The 19,820-nt window shown below is 42.7% G+C and overlaps 1 protein-coding gene across 4 annotated transcripts in view; it reads right to left on the reverse strand.

Moving 5' to 3' along the window:
* LOC121540499 (lysine-specific demethylase 4A) overlaps positions 1 to 19,820 on the reverse strand; it is a 63,153-nt gene that overhangs the window by 12,602 nt on the left and 30,731 nt on the right. For 3 of the 4 annotated variants that reach the window (XM_041849417.2, XM_041849415.2, XM_041849416.2), the window contains 5 exons: positions 18,594 to 18,748; positions 15,943 to 16,364; positions 15,679 to 15,775; positions 15,143 to 15,324; positions 8,701 to 8,926 (listed from right to left, as the gene is read on the reverse strand). In XM_041849417.2, the coding sequence (XP_041705351.1) occupies positions 8,701 to 8,926; positions 15,143 to 15,324; positions 15,679 to 15,775; positions 15,943 to 16,364; positions 18,594 to 18,748 (1,082 nt within the window). Of the gene's footprint in view, positions 1 to 737; positions 1,332 to 8,700; positions 8,927 to 15,142; positions 15,325 to 15,678; positions 15,776 to 15,942; positions 16,365 to 18,593; positions 18,749 to 19,820 lie in introns of those variants that run through there. The other variant, XM_041849418.2, reaches the window with a different exon arrangement.

A 19,820-nucleotide genomic window follows, 5' to 3' on the forward strand; every position in this document is an offset into this window, starting at 1 on the left:
AGATACTCAACTAGTATAAAGAAAAACCATTGAATGAGTAGTTGTGTCCAAACTTTTGACTGGTATTGTACAAAAAGCAACCAATTTTCCCCAAACAACTGCCAACTTCCTAATGAAGATAGACAACAACTTTGTACATTGAGTCTTCCTTATTTTGTAAGGGTTGAAAATCTGAAATCAGAATAGTAAAAAGTTTGAGAAACAGAAATCTAAGACTGGCCAATAAAAAGAAAAGATGAGATGGAAAGATGGGCAGTCTGAGATATGGCTTTTTGAGAAGGCCAGTTTTATTGCTTCTTTAATCAGCACAACAGTTTTCAGCTGTGCTAACATAATTGCAAAAGGGTTTTCTAATGATCAATTAGCCTTTTAAAATGATAAACTTGGATTAGCAAACACAACGTGCAATTGGAACACAGGACTGATGGTTGCTGATAATGGGCCTCTGTACGCCTATGTAGATATTCCATTACAAATCAGCCGTTTCCAGCTACAATAGCCATTTACAACATTAACAATGTCTACACTGTATTTCTGATCAATTTGATATTATTTTAATGGACCAAAAAATAGCTTTCTTTCGAAAACAAGGACATTTCTAAGTGACCCCAAACGGTAGTGTATATACACCAAAAAATATTTAAAATGTTATTTAGTCTTACATATGATAAGTAAAGACATACAAGTTATATAATATTAACAAAACAATAACTTTATTGAAAGAATACGTTTAGGGGAATATATTGTCATTCAAACCTGAGAACAAAGTGCAAGTTACATCGCTATCATAACCAACGCATGATATATAACAATCACAGGGATATTGTCATCAAAATGTAAATGGAATTACAAAATATAATAAGAATAAGGCATATTATAACAATAAATCGGCTTTTACAACTTCAATGTATTCTGTAATACATTCCACTAGGCCTCGAATTAAAAGCATGCAAGAGAGGCAAAATGACCAGTGACAATCTGAGCTCCTGGGTGAAGACTAGGAGTCCCTTTACTAGTGCCTATGTCTGCAATGAGTCACACTCACTGTAGTGCCACAACATAAAACTATTTTATTCCCCTACGATGCCTAACTGCTTGCCGATTCAGGTTCTACACAAACAAACTGCGCCATATTCTCTTTCCATCTTTCCTGTAACAAAGCAAACCATTTCTAGTGTAGTCCTCCAGTACATTGAAGTTCACCTAGGCTGTGAAGGAGTGTCCTGTGAAGGTGTGATTGTCCCTCAGCCCTTTTGCAGCCTCAGCAGCATCTTGTCTCTCCAGCCATCTTGTCTCTCCAGCCCCTGCCTGTCCTCACGAAGGTCTGAGAGCTGACAGTCCACCACAGTGTCAGAGAGAGAATAAAAAAAAGACGTACTTGTATTTCTTTATTTATATACACTGAACAAAAATATAAATGCAACTTGTAAAGTGTTGATCCCATGTTTCATGAGCTGAAATAAAAGATCACAGAAATTTTCCATACGCACAAAAACCTTATTTCTCTCAAATTTTGCCCACAAATGTGTTTACATCCCTGTTAGTGAGCATTTCTCCATTGCCAAGATAATCCATCCACCTGACAGGTGTGACAGGTGTGACATATCAAGAAGGTGATTAAACAGCATGATCATTACACAGGTGCACCTTGTGCTGGGGACAATAAAAGGCCACTCTAAAATGTGCAGTTGTCACACAACACAATGCCACAGATGTCTCACGTTTTGAGGGAGCATGCAATTGGCATGCTGACCGCTGGAATGTCCACCAGAGCTGTTGCCAGAGCATTGAATGTTCTGAAACAAAGCTGAAAATGTCCCAGTTCTTCCATAGCCTGCATACTCACCAGACATGTCACCCATTGAGCATGTTTGAGATGCTCGGGATCGACAGCGTGTTCCAGTTCCCGCCAATATCCAGCAATGTCACACAGCCATTGAAGAGGAGTTGGACAATATTCCACAGGCCACATTCAACAGCCTGATAAACTCTATGCGAAGGAGATGTGTCGCGCTGCATGAGGCAAATGGTGGTCACACCAGATACTGACAGATTTTCTGATCCACACCCCTACCTTTAAGGTATCTGTGACCAACAGATGCATATTGGTATTTCCTGTCATGTGAAATACATAGATTAGGGCCTAATTACTTTATTTAAATGGACTGATTTCCTTACATGAACTGTAATTTAGTAAAGTCTTTGAAATTGTTGCATTTATTTTTGTATAGTATGTGTATGTTCCGTATACACAGTGTATATAAACACACACAAAAGTATGTGGACATCCCTTCAAATTAGTGGATTCGGCTATTTCAGCCACACCCGTTGCTGACAGGTGTATAAAATCGAACACACAGCCATGCAATCGCCATAGACAAACATTGGCAGTAAAATGGCCTTACTGAAGAGCTCAGTGACTTTCAACGTGGCAAGTCAGTTCGTCACATTTCTTCCCTGCTAGAGCTGCCCCGGTCAACTGTAAGTGCTGTTATTGTGAAGTGGAAACGTCTAGGAGCAACAACGGTTCAGCCGCGAAGTGGCAGGCCACACAAGCTCAAAGAACGGGACCGCCGTATGCTGAAGCGTGTAAAAAACATCTGTCCTCGGTTGCAACACTCACTACCGAGTTCCAAACTGCCTCTGGAAGCAATGTCAGTAAAATAACTGCTCATCGGGAGCTTCACGAAATGGGTTTCCATGGCCGAGCAGCCTAAGATCACCATGCGCAATGCCAAGCGCCGGCTGGAGTGCTGTAAAGCTCGCCGCCATTGGAATCTGGAGCAGTGGAAACACGTTCTCTGGATTGATGAATCTCGTTTCACAGTCTGGCAGTCCGACGGACGAATCTGGGTTTGGCTGATGCCAGGAGAGCGCTACCTGCACCCAATGCATAGTGCCAACTGTAAAGCTTGGTAGAAGGAGGAATGATAGTCTGGTGATGTTTTTCATGGTTCGGGCTAGGATCCTTAGTTCCAGTGCAGGGAAATCTTAACGCTACAGCATACATTGACCTTCTAGATGATTCTATGCTTCCAACTTTGTGGCAACAATTTGGGGAAGGCCCTTTCCTATTTCAGAAATGACAATACCCCCATGCACAAAGCGAGGTCCATACAGAAATGGTTTGTCGAGATCGGTGTGGAAGAACTTGACTGGCCTGCACAGAGCCCTGACCTCAACCCCATCGAACACCTTTGGGATGAATTGGAACGCCGACTGCAAGCCAGGCCTAATCGCCCAACATCAGTGCCCGACCTCACTAATGTTCTTGTAGCTGAAGCAAGTCCAGGCAGCAATGTTCCAACATCTAGTGGAAAGCCTTCCCAGAAGAATGGAGGCTGTTATAGCAGCAAAGGGGGGACCAACTCCATATTAATTCCCATGATTTTGGAATGAGATATTCAACGAGCAGTTGTCCACATACTTTTGGTCATGTAGCTTATATAATATATTACACACACAGTTTATTAGGTATACATAAAAATAGATCGCTCTTACAGACAGTGAGTCATGTGGCCGTAGCTTGCTATATAAAGCAGGCAGACAGGCATCGAGGCATTCAGTTACTGTTCGATTGAATGTTAGAATGGGCAAAATGAGTGACCTAAGCGACTTTGAGCGTTGTATGATGGTCGGTGCCAGGAGCGCAGGATCCAGTATTTCAGAAACGGATGCCCTCCTGGGCTATTCACACACAACAGTGTCTAGGGTTTACCGATAATGGTGCGACAAACAAAAAACATCCAGTCAGCAGCAGTCCTGTGAGCAAAAACAACTCGTTGATGAGAGAGGTCGAAGGAGAATGGCAAGAATCGTGGAAGCTAACAGGCGGGCCACAAACAGACATAACAGCGCAGTACAACAGTGGCTGTTGATCCTTGTCACGGTTGAGCTATTGCAGCAGACGACCACACTGGGTTCCACTCCTATCAGCTAAAAACAAGAAGAAGCGGCTCTAGTGGGCACGCGATCACCAACACTGGACAATTGAGGAGTGGAAAAACATCGCCTGGAACATGACAGCAAGTTCAGTTTACTTGAGTGGCCTGCGCAGTCCCCAGACCTCAACCCAATAGAGCATATTTGGGATGATATGGAATGGGCTCAGGGCATAATATTCACTCACTTTTTGGTCCACCAGCCACTGTGGCAGGTAGATATCCAAATCTCCCACCCACTCAGATTTCTTACCAGCGCAAATGTTTTTTGCCCACTAAAATGAAACCAACAAAACACAAAAACTGATGAGCATGCTTTGTAATGTTTCTAAAACAATACATGTATTACTAGTCATGTTTCTAAAACAATACATGTATTACTAGTAAGAAGTAACTAATATGGTATATTGTTTAATTAAATTTTTTGTGACCAGAGTCTTTTTAAAACATTACAGATGAGACTAAAATGTTAAAGGGTGGTAGCGTGACTCAAGTCAAGTTTGTGCCTGTGAGATTGAGTCTGACTAGTAGAAGCGTTGTCTTCTCTTCCCTAGCAGTTGAAACGCAAACATAGAGAAACAACCGAGCTTGTGAACCAAACAAATGTAAATAGCCAAGAAACACAAGGACAAAGTGTCACTTCAGTAGACTTTCATTTCAAGTAAATTAGAAAAAAATGTATGCCTGTGCACAGCGCTTCTAAAAATTTATCTTTCACTCAGCTCTTCACGTGCGCACAACCCCCAGTCAGGCAGTGTTTCAGAGCAAGGTGGAATAGGCTATATAAGATTCATAGTGCTTTGACTTTGTGTGATTAATTTACTAGCTAATAAATATGAAACAAAACGGTGGAAATACTTTGAAAACAGCTACTGCATCATTTATTGTACTATAAAAGTGATCATACTTGACTATTTCTATTCACAAATGCAAGTGAAATTCTCGCACTGTGGAGGCGTGACCACCCGCCAACATGGCTGGTGAAATAGACATCTTACCCGTCAATACTAAAATCTACCCACATTTGGCCTGTGTTAATTTTGGGCCCTGAACGGGCTGTTCGCAGTATGAATGTACCGCCGTCCAATCTGCAGCAACTGCATGATGCCATTGCATCAGCATGGACCAACATCTCTGTGGAACGTTTCCGACACCTTGTCATGTTAATGCAAGAACACCTGCTCCATAAAAGACTGACCAGGTGAATCCAGGTGAAAGCTATGATCCCTTATTGATGTCACTTGTTAAATCCACTTCAAATCAGTGTAGATGAAGGGGAGGAGACAAGTTAATGAAGGATTTTTAAGCCTTTAGACAATTGAGACATGGATTGTGTGTGTGCCATTCAGAGGATGAATGTGCAAGACTTTGAAAGGGGTATGGTAGTAGGTGCCAGGTGCACCGGTTTGTGTCAAGAACTGCAACGCTGCTGGGTTTTTCATGCTCAACAGTTTCCTATGTGTATCAAGAATGGTCCACTACCCAAAGGACATACAGCCAACTTGACACAACTGTGGGAACCATTGGTGTCAACATGGGCCAGCATCCCTGTAGAATGCTTTCGACACCTTGTAGAGTCCATGCCCTGACAAATTGAGGCTGTTCTGAGGGCAAAGGGGGGGGGGTTCCTAATGTATACTAAGTGTATATATGGGCCTAATAGTACATAACAATAATAGCTACATCATTGACAGTTACCTTCCAGTCAAAAAGCATGACTGCAGCAGACCTCTGGCTGGCTATTCACATATCGAATCACTAGCCAGTTCGTTTTAGCTCTGAATAATACCTAATGACAAATGCTCTTCAAATTGTCAATATGAGCATGTTATGTTGTACAGCTATCAAAGAAAACATTAACATAAAAAAGTAAAGACAAGAAAATAGCTAAATCAAGTAGGCTACCTTGCCTCGTTTTGACTGACTGTCTATCTACTGGCTTGTTATCAAAAAGTCATTTCACAGACTCATCTTATCAATCGAATAAAAATACTCAAAAATGTAAACATTACAAAATACCAACATAAAAACTAATTGTATAGAGTTTCTTACCTTAATGTTGTCCTGATCTCAGTGGAAAAGTTGTGAGGAAACTTTCAGGTCCCCCCCGGTGGCAGCATTCACTTTGAGTCCCCAAGCCAAAATTCACAATTCGCTCAATCCTGCCAATGACGCATTGGCATCAGTCGTTACTATGGCAATTCAAGATGGTGCTACCCATACCTCTAATAAACAAACGTTAAAGATCAAAATCCTAAAAATAGAGATGTTTCTATGTTAAATGCACATGTTTAGTATTAGTGGATCTCTTTGCTTAGCTTTACTTCCTAAAGTGTTCCCATGCCCTTTAATAAGGACATCGATGACATCGTCCCCACAGTGATCATACGTACATACCCCAACCAGAAGCCATTGATTACAGATAACATCCACACTGAGCTAAAGGCTAGAGCTGCCGCTTTCAAGGAGCGGGACACTAATCCGGACACTTATAAGAAATACTGCTTCGACCTCCAAACAGGCAAAGCGTCAATACAGGACTACGATCGAATCCTACTACGCCGGCTCTGACGCTCGACGGATGTGGCAGGGCTCGCAAACCATCACGGACTGCAAAGGGAAACCCCGCCGCGAGCTGCCTAGCGACGCAAGCCTACCAGACGAGCTAAACACTTTGAGGCAGGCAACACTGAACCATGCATGAGAGCACCCGCTGTTCCAGGCGACTGTGTGATCTTGCTCTCAGTAGCCAATGTGAGTAAGACCTTTAAAACAGGTTAACATTCGCAAGACCGCGGGGCCAGATGGAATACCAGGATGTGTATTCAGAGCATGGGCTGACCAGCTGGCAAGGGTCTTCACTGACATTTTCAACATATCCCTGACGCGCTCTGTAATACCAACTTGTTTCAAACAGACCACTATAGTCCCCTTGCCCAAGAACGGCAAGGTAACCTACCTAAATGACTATCGCCCCGTAGCACACATCCATAGCCATCATCCCAGACCCACTCCAATTCGCATACCGCCCCAACAGATCACGCAATTTATATTGCACTCCACCCTGCCCTCACTGGACAAAAGGAATACCTATAAGAATGCTGTTCATTGAGTACAGCTCAGCATTCAACACCATAGCCCCTTCCAAGGTCATCACCAAGCTCAGGACCCTGGGACTGAACAACTCCTGGACTTCCTGACAGGCCTCCCCCCAGGCGGTAAGCAACAACACATCCACCACACTGACCATCAACGCGGGGGCCCCACAGGGGTGTGTGCTTAGTCCCCTCCTGTACTCCCTATTCACCTACGACTGCAAGGCCTCGCACAACGGTGGTAGGACTGATCACCGACAATGATGATGCAGCCTATAGGGAGGAGTTTAGAGACCTGTCAGTGTGGTGCCAGGACAACAACAACCTCTCCTTCAAAGTCAGCAAGACAAAGGATCTGATCGTGAACTAGAGGGGCAAGCACGCCCCCATCCATATCGATGGAACTGTAGTGGAGCAGGTCAAGCGCTTCAAGTTCCTCTGTGTCCACATCACTAAGGAATTAATATGGTCCACACACACCCACACAGTTGTGAAGAGGGCACGACAGTGCCTTCTCCCCCTCAGGAGGCTGAAAAGATTTGGCATGGGCCCTCAGACCCTCAGAAAGTTCTACAACTGCACCATTGAGAGCATCTTGACTGGCTGCATCACCGCTTGGTACGGCAACTGCAAGGCACCTGACCACAAGGCGCTACAGAGGGGGGTTGAGTATGGCATTGTCAAAGACTCTAGCCACCCAAGCCATAGACTATTCTCTCTACTACCACACGGCAAGCGGTACCAGTGCACCAAGTCTGGAACCAACAGGACCCTGAAGCTTCTACCCCTCAAGCCATAAGACTGCTAAACATGACTGGTAAATAGCTAATCAAATGGCTACCCGGACTACATGCATTTACCCTTTTTTGCAATGACTATGCACACACTGGACTCTACCCACACACTCACATATACTTACACCCCAAAACACACACACACACACGTAACACGTGCACACATGCATACTGACGACACACACACACAACTACTGTTATCTATCCTGTTGCCTAGTCACTTCGAACCCCTGCACATGGACTCGGTACTGGTACTCCCTGTATATAGCCATGTTATTGTTACTCGTTATTGTTATTCACTGTATTTATTCCTTGTGTCACTATGTAAAGTTTTTTATTCTTTTTTTAATCTTCAACAAAATAAAATGTGATTTGATTTGACAAGTTTAGGTCCAAAATAAGCCCATAGAAACGCATTGGGCTTATTTTAGACATATTTTGGCGAGAGTGAAACCTCTCGCTTCGCCTCTTCCTTTCTGATGTATCTCAAATGTGTCCGAGAAAAAAAAAAAAACGTATAGGCCTGAAACAGCCTGTAGTTAACTCCTCTAATTCAAGTCTGTCCAAACAGCTTGCTAGAGTAGAGTTTAGCTTTTAACCCTGGTATTAGTTAAGAAGGGTACAGTGCACCCTACTATCTACAACTATACCTGTATAGTAAACCTGCTGACCAGAAGCTTTCTGAAGGCTAGTTGATACACATCTGCATAGTTTTGCTAAGCAACGCCCATTTTGCATTGCTACTTGTAGTTCATTCATGCACACGTTTGTAGGGTATAAACAAGGTTTGAGGGTCTGCAAAAACATAATGAGAGTACGTTATGCTGCGAGTACTGACTGGTGTGTAGTTAGTTAGTTAGTAGTACTGACTGGTATGTATGCGGACACTGCAGTGGGAGCAGCTGATGAGCAGGCTGGTGCCGTCTGGCTCCAGGTGAGGGGTGGTGGGTGCCGGGGCTCCAAGCGCCTGCTCCTCAGCACCCTCCTCTGGCTCGGTGGTGGTAGTGAAACACATCTCAGCGATCAGAGGCTTAGTCCTCAGTCTGCCTCCAGGCAACACCACTGGAGTGTCCTTACAGACATCAGCACACTCCGTCTGGAGATGAAACAATCATATTTAGCACCTCTTGGGAGGACAATGGATAATCACTTAAAAAATATATTATTTATTTTTTATCGCTTTGGTGCAATTTTCACAACATATCATCACAAAGGCAGTTGTTTCAAAACTAACCACATTTTCAATTGACTAAGTATGACAAAATCATAGTCAATTTTTCACCATCTAGAAATACATAATTCACAATTACTTTTATATGATTACTTTTTATATGATTCTCTTCTTTTGTACAACTAAATTTCACTATTACTTAATCTGACTGCTCTTAATTGATGATCACTTAAACGTTCGGTAAACCTATAGATTTTACATGTCAACTGGTTTGTCTACTACAGTCGTGGTCAAAAGTTTTGAGAATGACACAAATACAACATTTTCACAAAGTCTGCTGTCTCAGTTTTGATAATGGCAATTTGTATATACTCCAGAATGTCATGAAGAGTGATCAGAAGAATTGCAATTAATTGCAAAGTCCCTCTTTGCCATGAAAATGAACTTAATCCCAAAAAAACATTTCCACTGCATTTCAGCCCTGCCACAAAAGGACCAGCTGACATCGTGTCAGTGATTCTCTCGTTAACACAGGTGAGAGTGTTGACGAGGACAAGGCTGGAGATCACTCTGTCATGCTGATTGAGTTAGAATAACAGACTGGAAGCTTTAAAAGGAGGGTGGTGATTGAAATCATTGTTCTTCCTCTGTTAACCATGGTTACCTCATTGCTTTGTACAAAAAGGGCTTCACAGGCAAGGATATTGCTGCTAGTAAGATTGCACCTAAATCAACCATTTATCGGATCATCAAGAACTTCAAGGAGAGAGGTTCAATTGTTGTGAAGAAGGTGTCAAGGCGCCCACGAAAGTCCAGCAAGCGCCAGGACTGTCTCCTAAAGTTGATTCAGCTGCGGGATCGGGGCACCACCAGTGCAGAGCTTGCTCAGGAATGACAGCAGGCAGGTGTGAGTGCATCTGCACGCACAGTGAGGCAAAGACTTTTGGAGGATGGCCTGGTGTCAAGAAGGGCAGCAAAGAAGCCACTTCTCTCCAGGAAAAACATCAGGGACAGACTGATATTCTGCAAAAGGTACAGGGATTGGACTGCTGAGGACTGGGGTAAAGTCATTTTCTCTGATGAATCCCCTTTCCGATTGTTTGGGGCATCCAGCAAACACCTTGTCCGGAAAAGACAAGGTGAGAGCTACCATCAGTCCTGTGTCATGCCAACAGTAAAGCATCCTGAGACCATTCATGTGTGGGGTTGCTTCTCAGCCAAGGGAGTGGGCTCACTCACAATTTTGCCTAAGAACACAGCCATGAATAAAGAATGATACCAACACATCCTCCGAGAGCAACTTCTCCCAACCATCCAAGAACAGGTTGGTGACGACCAATGCCTGTTCCAGCATGATGGAGCACCTTATCATAAGGCAAAAGTGATAACTAAGTGGCTCGGGGAACAAAACATAGACATTTTGGGTCCATGGCCAGGAAACTCCCCAGACCTTAATCCCATTGAGAACTTGTGGTCGATCCTCAAGAGGCGGGTGGACAAACAAAAACCCACAAATTCTGACAAACTCCAAGCATTGATTATGCAAGAATGGGCTGCCATCAGTCAGGATGTGGCCCAGAAGTTAATTGACAGCATGCCAGGGCGGATTGCAGAGGTCTTGAAAAAGAAGGGTCAACACTGCAAATATTGACTCTTTGCATAAACGTAATGTAATTGTCAATAAAAGCCTTTGACACTTATGGGATGCTTGTAATTATACTTCAGTATACCATAGTAACATCTGACAAAAATATCTCATAACACTGAAGCAGCGAACTTTGTGAAGACCAATACTTGTGTCATTCACAAAACTTTTGACCACGACTGTACAGATTTGGAGGACTACATCATGAAAATGTATATTATGTCTGTAAAGTAGAAACATAAAAAGTATGATATATACTTGAATGTACTACTATGATGATGACATTTGATTTTACTTCAAAGTAAGTACAAAAAAAATCTGATATTGACAAGATCAGAGATGTACTGTATGTAACAAAAGGACGTGACGCTTGGCATTCAGGCCAAAGAGTTCAATCTTGGTTTCATCAGACAGGAGAATCTTGTTTCTCATGGTCTGAGAGTCCTTTAGGTGCCTTTTGGCAAACTCCAAGCATGCTGTCATGTGCCTTTTACTGAGGCGTGGCTTCCGTCTGGCCACTCTACCATAAAAGGCCTGATTGGTGGAGTGCTGCAGAGATGTTTGTCTTTCTGGAAGGTTCTCCCATCTCCACAGAGGAACTCTGGAGCTCTGTCAGAGTGACCATCGGGTTCTTGGTCACCTCCCTGACCAAGGCCCTTCTCCCCCGATTGCTCAGTTTGGCTGGGCGGCCAGCTCTAGGAAGAGTCTTGGTGATTCCAAACTTCTTACATTTAAGAATGATGGAGGCCACTGTGCTCTTGGGGACCTTCAATGTTGCAGAAAGTTTTTGGTACCCTTCCCCAGATCTGTGCCTCGACACAATCCTGTCTCGGAGCTCTACGGACAATTCCTTCGACCTCATGGCTTGGTTTTTGCTCTGAAATGCACTGTCAACTGTAGGACCTTAGATAGACAGGTGTGTGCCTTTCCAAATCCATTGAATTTACCACAGGTGGACTCCAATCAAGTTGAAAAACATCTCAAGGATGATCAATGGAAACAGGATGCACCGGAGCTCAATTTCGAGTCTCATAGCAAAAGGGTCTGAATACTTGTGTAAATAAGGTATGTTTCTTATTTTTAATAAAATTACCAAAAATTCTACAAACCTGTTTTTGCTTTGTCATTATGGGGTATTGTGTGTAGATTGATGAGGAAAAATAAATAATTTAATATATTTTAGAATAAGGCTGTAACGTAACAAAATATGGAAAGAGTCAAGGGGTCTGAATACTTTCCAAATTTTTAGGTTTAGGTTTTAGACCAGGTCATAGCACTATCTCTGCTGCATCTCTAGTTATAAATGATGTGGTTAACTGCATGGATAAAAGGCAACATTGTGCTGCCCTCGTCATTGACCTGTCAATGGCTTTCGATATTGTTGATCACTCACTGCTAATTGAGAGGCTTTCCTCAATTGGCCTAGATCAGGCTGCATGTAACTGGTTTAAAAACTACTTGACAGATATAACTCAATGTTTATCTACTGATGGTGTTGAATCAGGTTTTCTGGATATTTTATGAAAGGTGTCCCGCAGGGGTCGATTCTGGGTCCTGTATTTTGATTTTTTACATTAACAATATTGACTTGTCTGTAAAAAATGTTTTACCTGCACTTGTGTGCCAATGATACTGTTGTGTATGCTATTGTCCCACGGTTGACCAGGCTCTATCTGAACTACAGTCTGCCTTCATCGTACTACAGAAAAACTTGATTCACCTGAAATTATTACTGAATGCAGGTCAAACTAAGTATATGTTGTTCTCTAGAGCGCATAAAAATAAGTCTGATGATTTAAGTCTACTTTGGATGGTGTCCATATTCATCGTGTCAGTGCTTACAAATACCTGGGCATCTGGATAGATGAAAAGCTGTGTTTTAAAAAGCATATTGATGAGTTAGTTAAGAAACTGAGAATAAAAATGGGCTTCTTCTATATAAATAGGTCCTGCCTCTCGCTAAATAGTAGAAAGCAGATAATTCAGTCGACATTCCTATCGGTCCTAGACTATGGAGACACCTATTATGAATGCAGACACCAATTAATTAAAAGCATCACTGCATTCTCTACCAGAAAGTTGGTTGGCCCTATTTGATGTCACGTAGCTTGATACATTGCTAGGTTTTCATTCATAAAGCTCTTTTACAAAAAGTCCCACTGTACCTAACATCATTACTAAACTTTAGACATACGAGTTACCACACCTGGTCTCAGGGATGACTAACTCTGGAAATTCCTTTGGTCTCAACCGAGTTAGGTAAATCAGCTTTTAGTTTTCTTGCACCTTATTTGTGGAACAATCTTCAAAATGTTCTTAAATTTGATGTTCTGGTTCCTCTAGGGCAATTCAGAAAGCTGATTGAGGACCATATTACTGATGAATGTGTTTGTTTTTATGACTCTGTTTTTCTTTCTGCTTGCCTTTAGTATTTATATATTGATGTGTGTATTTTCTGTAATTTATGTAATTCAGGGCTCATTTGTAAAAGAGACCTTGGTCTCAGTATGACTCCCTGATAAAATAAAGGTTAAATCAAATACAAATCTATCAATACAACATGCAAAAGAAAGTCTAAAAACAAGAAAGAAATGCATCCCCTATACAGCAAACATGTTTCCAAAATCAAGTTACTGGGGTCTTTTTGATTGGGGTTGTGGGAAGGTTCACACTGCTTTACTAAAATTGCATTGGCCAATACAGTACTGTAATACCGTAATATATGCTATTTATGTAGCAGACACTTTTATCCAAAGTGACAAGAGTCCACACACTTTTGTATGTGTCCGCAGTTGGAATCGAATCCTCAACTCTGGTGTTGCTAGACAGCCTTGATGCAAACTAGTGCCTACGAAACATTATTTTATTTCATTTCTTTGATTCCATTGTGAAAGATGTCTCCAATGATCATACCTTTGATCACACATGGGATAGAAATTATGGACATTTGATGTTCAGTTCAATTGTATTGCCTAATGTGAAAACAGTGTAATGTATTGTCATTTACTGTAGCATACTACATTCAAAAGGGCAATTTTGAAACATGTACTGTATCTTAAATTTTTTTGCTATTGGATTAACTGGAGAATATATCAGAAGATATTTTGTGTTTTCGTGATTAAACCAATGTACTCATTATACACTGAACAAAAAAAACAACACAACATGTGAAGTGTTTGTCCCATGTTTCATGAGCTGAAATAAAAAATCCCAGAGATTTTCCATATGCACAAAAAGCTTATTTCTTTCAAATTGTGTGCACAAACTTGTTTACATCCCTGTTAGTGAGCATTTCTCCTTTGCCAAGATAATCCATCCATCTGACATGTGGCAAATCAAGAAGCTGATTAAACAGCATGATCATTACACAGGTGTACCTTGTGCTTTGGACAATAAAAGGCCACTCTAAGATGTGCCGTTTTGTCACACAACACAATGCCACAGATGTCTCAAGTTTTGAGGGAGCGAGCAATTGGCACGCTGACTGTAGGAATGTCCATCAGAGCTGTTGCCAGAGAATTGAATGTTCATTTCTCTACCATAAGCTGCCTCTAACGTCGCTTTAGAGAATTTCTCATAACCGCAACCACGCGTAACCACACCAGCCCAGGTCCTACACATCCGACTTCTTCACCTGTGGGACCGTCTGAGGGGGGATGGGGGGTGCTGAGGAGTACTTCTGTCTGTAATAAAGTATTTTTGTGGGGAAAAACTAATTCTGATTGGCTGGGCCTGGCTCCCAAGTGGGTGGACCTATGCCCTCCCAGGCCCACCCATGGCTGCACCCCCTGCCCAGTTATGTGAAATCCATAGATTAGGGCCTAATGAATTCATTTCAATTGACTGATTTCCTTATATGAACTGTAACTCAGTAAAATCATTGAAATTGTTGCATGTTGCGTTTATATCTTTTTTTCAGTATATTTCACAGTAAAGTTATATTTTGGATCAATGGATGTGTGGTGAAAGATGTCTACAGACAAAATGAATGTGAAATGAAAGGTTTTGAATGTAAAACTGGCTATGTTACAAGTGTTACCATTTTTGAGTTTTGTACTAAGAGTTTTGAAAATTCACCACATACTGTACTTGTGAAAATAGTACCAAAGCGATTAATAAAAACGTTATAATTCAAAAAGTAAAGGGTTTCTGTGTATGCCTTCATCAGTGCACTCGGTATGGCCATGGAGATACACAGCAATACAGCTAAACTCAGACTAGGTATAGAAAACATGAAATACCTCAATCGCTGTTCAAGAGTACTGAGTATATTGCAATACAACTACTTTTCTCCTAAGACTGAGCGAAGAAAATAATCACCTAATAAGAGCTTTACTCTCGTTAGGAATTGACTTTAGGAATCGCTTTGAGACTAATGACTGACAGGGTACAAGCTTTAGCTTCCCAAATCCCCTGCTAAAGTGTCTGAGTGCTGAGTGTCTCCTCCTCTCCTGCTGGTGAGCTCACTCCTCTACTCTCCTCTCCTCCCTCCTCACCCGCTGGTAGGTCTGGAACAATGAGCATACGGAGCAGTATGGGACCTGGAGGCCCATGCGACGGTTGTACTCCTTCTCTCTCTTCAGGCTGGGGGGTCTGTTCTGCCACAGGTGGGCGAGGGGCTTGGCCCACAACTCTCCCTCTAACCCATCTTCCTCTACTGGAGGCTGCTCTGGCAGCTCTAAAAACAACAACAACAAAACAAACATTGTTTAGCGTTAGCACGTGCCATATCCAAAGCGACTTACAGAATTGTCAACATTGACAGTGGCCCATGAAGGAAATCAAATCCACCATGCTATATACTCTAAACCCCAGAGTTATTGGAACAACAGACAGTTCTAAAAACACACACAGACAAACAACTATCATCCCATCAAGTATGCAAACATCGATACGAGTGAATGATGCGCTTTTCTATTCCATGCCAGAACATGCCTGACACTGCTTTTCCCTAGGTCTTATCCATTGTTTAGGAAGAGGAAGCCTAACTGGGGCTGAACAATGTGAATGAAGAAGTAATATTTGTATTCACCCTCATCACTCATGCTGTCCTTCATCAGAGGGTGATGGCGAGGCAGCTTCCCCAGTTTGCTTTGCACGCCGTCATCCCCCGCTCCCTCTTCTGCCCCCTAGTGGAATAAAAGGGGTTAACAACAGAATCATTAGAGCTGATTCATTGAACATGTACATAGCTGACCTCAGAACAAAAATCTAAGCAAATCCTACAGACAGAGGTTTAGTGACGTGATGTTTGGACTCTACTCCTCCTCTTCTCCTGCGTCTCTGCTCCTCTCACCTTGCTGTCGTCCCGTTCCTCTCCTTCACTATCACTACTATCGCTCCTCATCTCCTCCTTGCTCTCATTGGTCTCTCCCTCGCTGTAGTCTCCCTTGGCGTAGCTGTGGACGTGCAGCACGTCTGCCGGGCTCAGGGTCCTCTGGAAGAGCCGGTGGGCAGGGCTGGAGCTATTGGCTGGTGCTGGAGGCTTCACATCCTCACTGTGGCCGGCCTTCTCTGAGCTCTGGGAGGAGGGGCCTGGTACTGCTGATTGGGTTGACTGACTGTTAATCTGTGGCTGAGACTTAATTTGAGGGGATTTAATAGAGTTATTGGCTTTCATCTGGAGTGCTAGCTTTCGGCTGGCGTTTGTGTTTCGGTTGGTCTTTGCGTTGGGTGGTAGCTTTATTTGCTCATTTTTAACGTCCTCTGGCTTCGGCTCTGAAATAAACAACAAACAACATGAAAAGCTGGAGGCACAAGGCAATGTCTAAATCAGTGGTTCTCAACTGGTTTTGCCTCGGGATCCAAATTAAATCAGGTTGTCTCAGTCGTGACCCAATATTCGCAGCCAAAACACAATCTGGAAAACTATTTGGAATGCTATATTGATAGTAAATGTGGCAATTATGAAAAGGGAAATCTCTTTCATTGTCAATAATACATTTTTGCCCATATTCTTGATGAAGAATGTTAATAAACTCACTGGCTTGAGACCACAAAATCAACCAAAATAGTGCCGCTAATAGCTCTATATTGAAAATACTGTGATAAAAAAAAAGAGATAAAATGTTTTTAACATGTTAATTCATCATCACTTCTACACACTTTCTACCTGGTTTAAGTCATTTAAGTTCAGACTGGATTTATTAAATGGTTTTACTCAGATACCTGCGAACCATTCAAAACCTCCCACGACCCAAATCGGGGTCGCGACCCACCAGTTGAGTATCGCTGGTCTAAATTATCTCCCTCATAGACCAACAAGTCAATCTGCAGTAGACTAGTGTCAGTCACTGTTTAATTGTTTGGTAGCATAGTCAAAGATGAACTGAAGTACCTTTGTAAAATTGAATTAAAAAAGCTATGTTATGCAAATGAGGCACTTAATATTCAAATGTTGCAGTACGGAATACTTAATATGCTAATTGGTCTGTTCGGAAAATATAAACAAAATACAGCATGTTCATTTCAAGTAATGTGGTCATTGTTAACATATATTTATGTTTTATGCAGAACTAGGAGTTTACGCTGAGGAATAAGGTGCAGCCCGCGCACACACATAAAAAAAAATATATACTATGTTGTATTCAGTAGGCCAACTGATTAGACATAGAGTGCCAAATAATATGCCCAACCCTGTGCAGTGCCACCTGCATCCCCACCAACAAACAAAACACACAGGCTAACACAGACACACACAGGCTAACACAGATACACACAGACTAACACAGACACACACAGGCTAACACAGACACACACAGACACACACAGGCTAACACAGACACACACAGACTAACACAGACACACACAGACACACACAGGCTAACACAGACACACACAGGCTAACACAGACACACACAGGCTAACACAGACACACACAGACACACACAGGCTAACAGAGACACACACATGCTAACACAGACACACACAGGCTAACACAGACACACACAGGCTAACAGACACACACAGACACACCCTTTTCACTAAGTCTAAACTGTAATTCAGAAGGCTACTAGTCTTATAACATAGCTTACTTCTAAGGTAGGCCTACACGGAGTTGGGTTACATTGTAATGTTATTTTTGGTGTTGATGAGTTACTCTGGTGATGGGAGAATAAACTGCACCGTTTCCAGGAAATAATTAGCCTAGGCTCAGAAGAGACAGAGCCAGTGAGCTGCCTGCTAGCCAGCTGCACACAAAGACGGGACACATTTTACATTTGATCGATTGTAGGACTGCAGCCATCGAATTATTGTCGTTTTTACTTGAAAGAATAAAATCATCAATCACAAAAATCGCTGTTGGCACAATACAGCCTTGCTACCTCTCACCCGGCACGTTGCCTTAGCGAACGGCATCAGGCACTCCCAAACAGCTAGCAAACTAGCAATCATGGAAATGGGAGTGGCGAATGGTGAATTTGGACCTATCCCTGACAACCTATACATCAAAACGTAGCTACGAAGCTCAACTTTGTAACCTGCTCTGTTCTTTTCGTATCAATGAGAACATCTGAATGACAGAAGCAAAGGAAAAACTTTGAACCTTATATTTCAGTCCAAGGACATCTGATGACCGTAAAACACCCTCAGGACTTTCCAATACTTGTTGGCAATACAATGTCACATCGATCTTACTCTGGTAGAGTGAGGAATACCATTCGCAAAGAGCAAATATGAACACACCAGATTTCAGAAAAAGGGCTGTCCCACATAATTAAATGTTCTAAGCACGGCACTTGCTTTAAATTTGGCCTCATATCGCGTAAATATCATAACATACAGTATTGGATTTTTAGACATTGTTAACAACTTCCATATTCATGTTTTCAAATGATATATTATGTATTTTGATGCCCACATTGACATTTAGTGAAAATTAATTGGATTAGTTTTTTGTAGATTTTTTTGTAAATTCTTGCAGTGACGTGCACCTAATTGAGGTACCTTTGTGTGCCGGGCTGTGTCCACTCCACTTCTCCAGCTTGGCTTTCTTTTGCTCCACCTCTCCTTCCTCCTCAGCCTGCTCAGTGTCTTCATCCTCTGCTGCCTCCACAACTGATTCTCGCTGGCACTTTTTCCCAACCTTCGGCTTCAGGCTGCTGTGGCACAGGACAGAGAGAGAGGAACTGTGAATGTTTTTTTTTTAAAGATATGCAACAGATCAGAACATTTCGTTTAAATTTTTATAAACTATTAGGCTATTTCTTCACATTATAAGCGCAGCAATGCGCACACGGCAGTAGGTTATAAGCACAAATGTTCCATTAGCGGAAAACATCATTATCAAAAGTGACCGCAAATGTAGAACTCTTATGGAGTCTTATGGCTTGGGGGTAGAAGCTGTTAAGAAGCCTTTTGGACCTAGACTTGGCGCTCCGGTACCACTTGCCGTGCGGTAGCAGAGAGAACAGTCTATGACTAGGGTGGCTGGAGTCTTTGGCAATTTTTAGGACCTTCATCTGACACCACCTGGTATAGAGGTCATGGATGGTAGGAAGCTTGGCCCAGTGATGTACTGGGCCATACGCACAACCCTCTGTAGAGCCTTGCAGTCGGAGGCCGAGCAGTTGCCATACCAGGCGGTGATGCAACCAGTCAGGATGCTCTCAATGGTGCAGCTGTATAACTTTTAGAGGATCTGAGGACCCATGCCAAATCTTGAGGGGGAATAGGCTTTATGGTGCCCTCTTCACGACTGTCTTGGTGTGTTTGGACCATGATAGTTTGTTGGTGATGTGGACACCAAGGAACTTGAAGCTCTCAACCTGTTCCACTACAGCCCCGTTGTTGAGGATGGGGGCGTGCTCAGTCCTCTTTTTTCCCCCTGTAGTCCACAATCATCTCCTTTGTCTTGATCACGTTGAGGGAGAGGTTGTTATCCTGGCACCACACGGCCAGGTCTCTGACCTTCCTATAGGCTGTCTCATCGTTGCCGGTGATCAGGCCTACCACTGTTGTGTCGTCTGCAAACTTAATGTTGGTGTTGGAGTTGTGCCTGGCCGTGCAGTCATGGGTGAACAGGGAGTACAGGAGGGGACTGAGCACGCACCCCTGAGGGGCCCCCGTGTTGAGGATCAGCGTGGCAGATGTGTTGTTACCTACATATAGGCCTATGGGCTAGGCTACATGAGGTGTGCGACTATGATTAGAAAAAGGCACACAAAAAAGGCA

The sequence above is a fragment of the Coregonus clupeaformis genome, chromosome 26 (genome assembly GCF_020615455.1).
Source record: "Coregonus clupeaformis isolate EN_2021a chromosome 26, ASM2061545v1, whole genome shotgun sequence".
NCBI classification, from domain to species: Eukaryota; Metazoa; Chordata; class Actinopteri; order Salmoniformes; family Salmonidae; genus Coregonus; species Coregonus clupeaformis.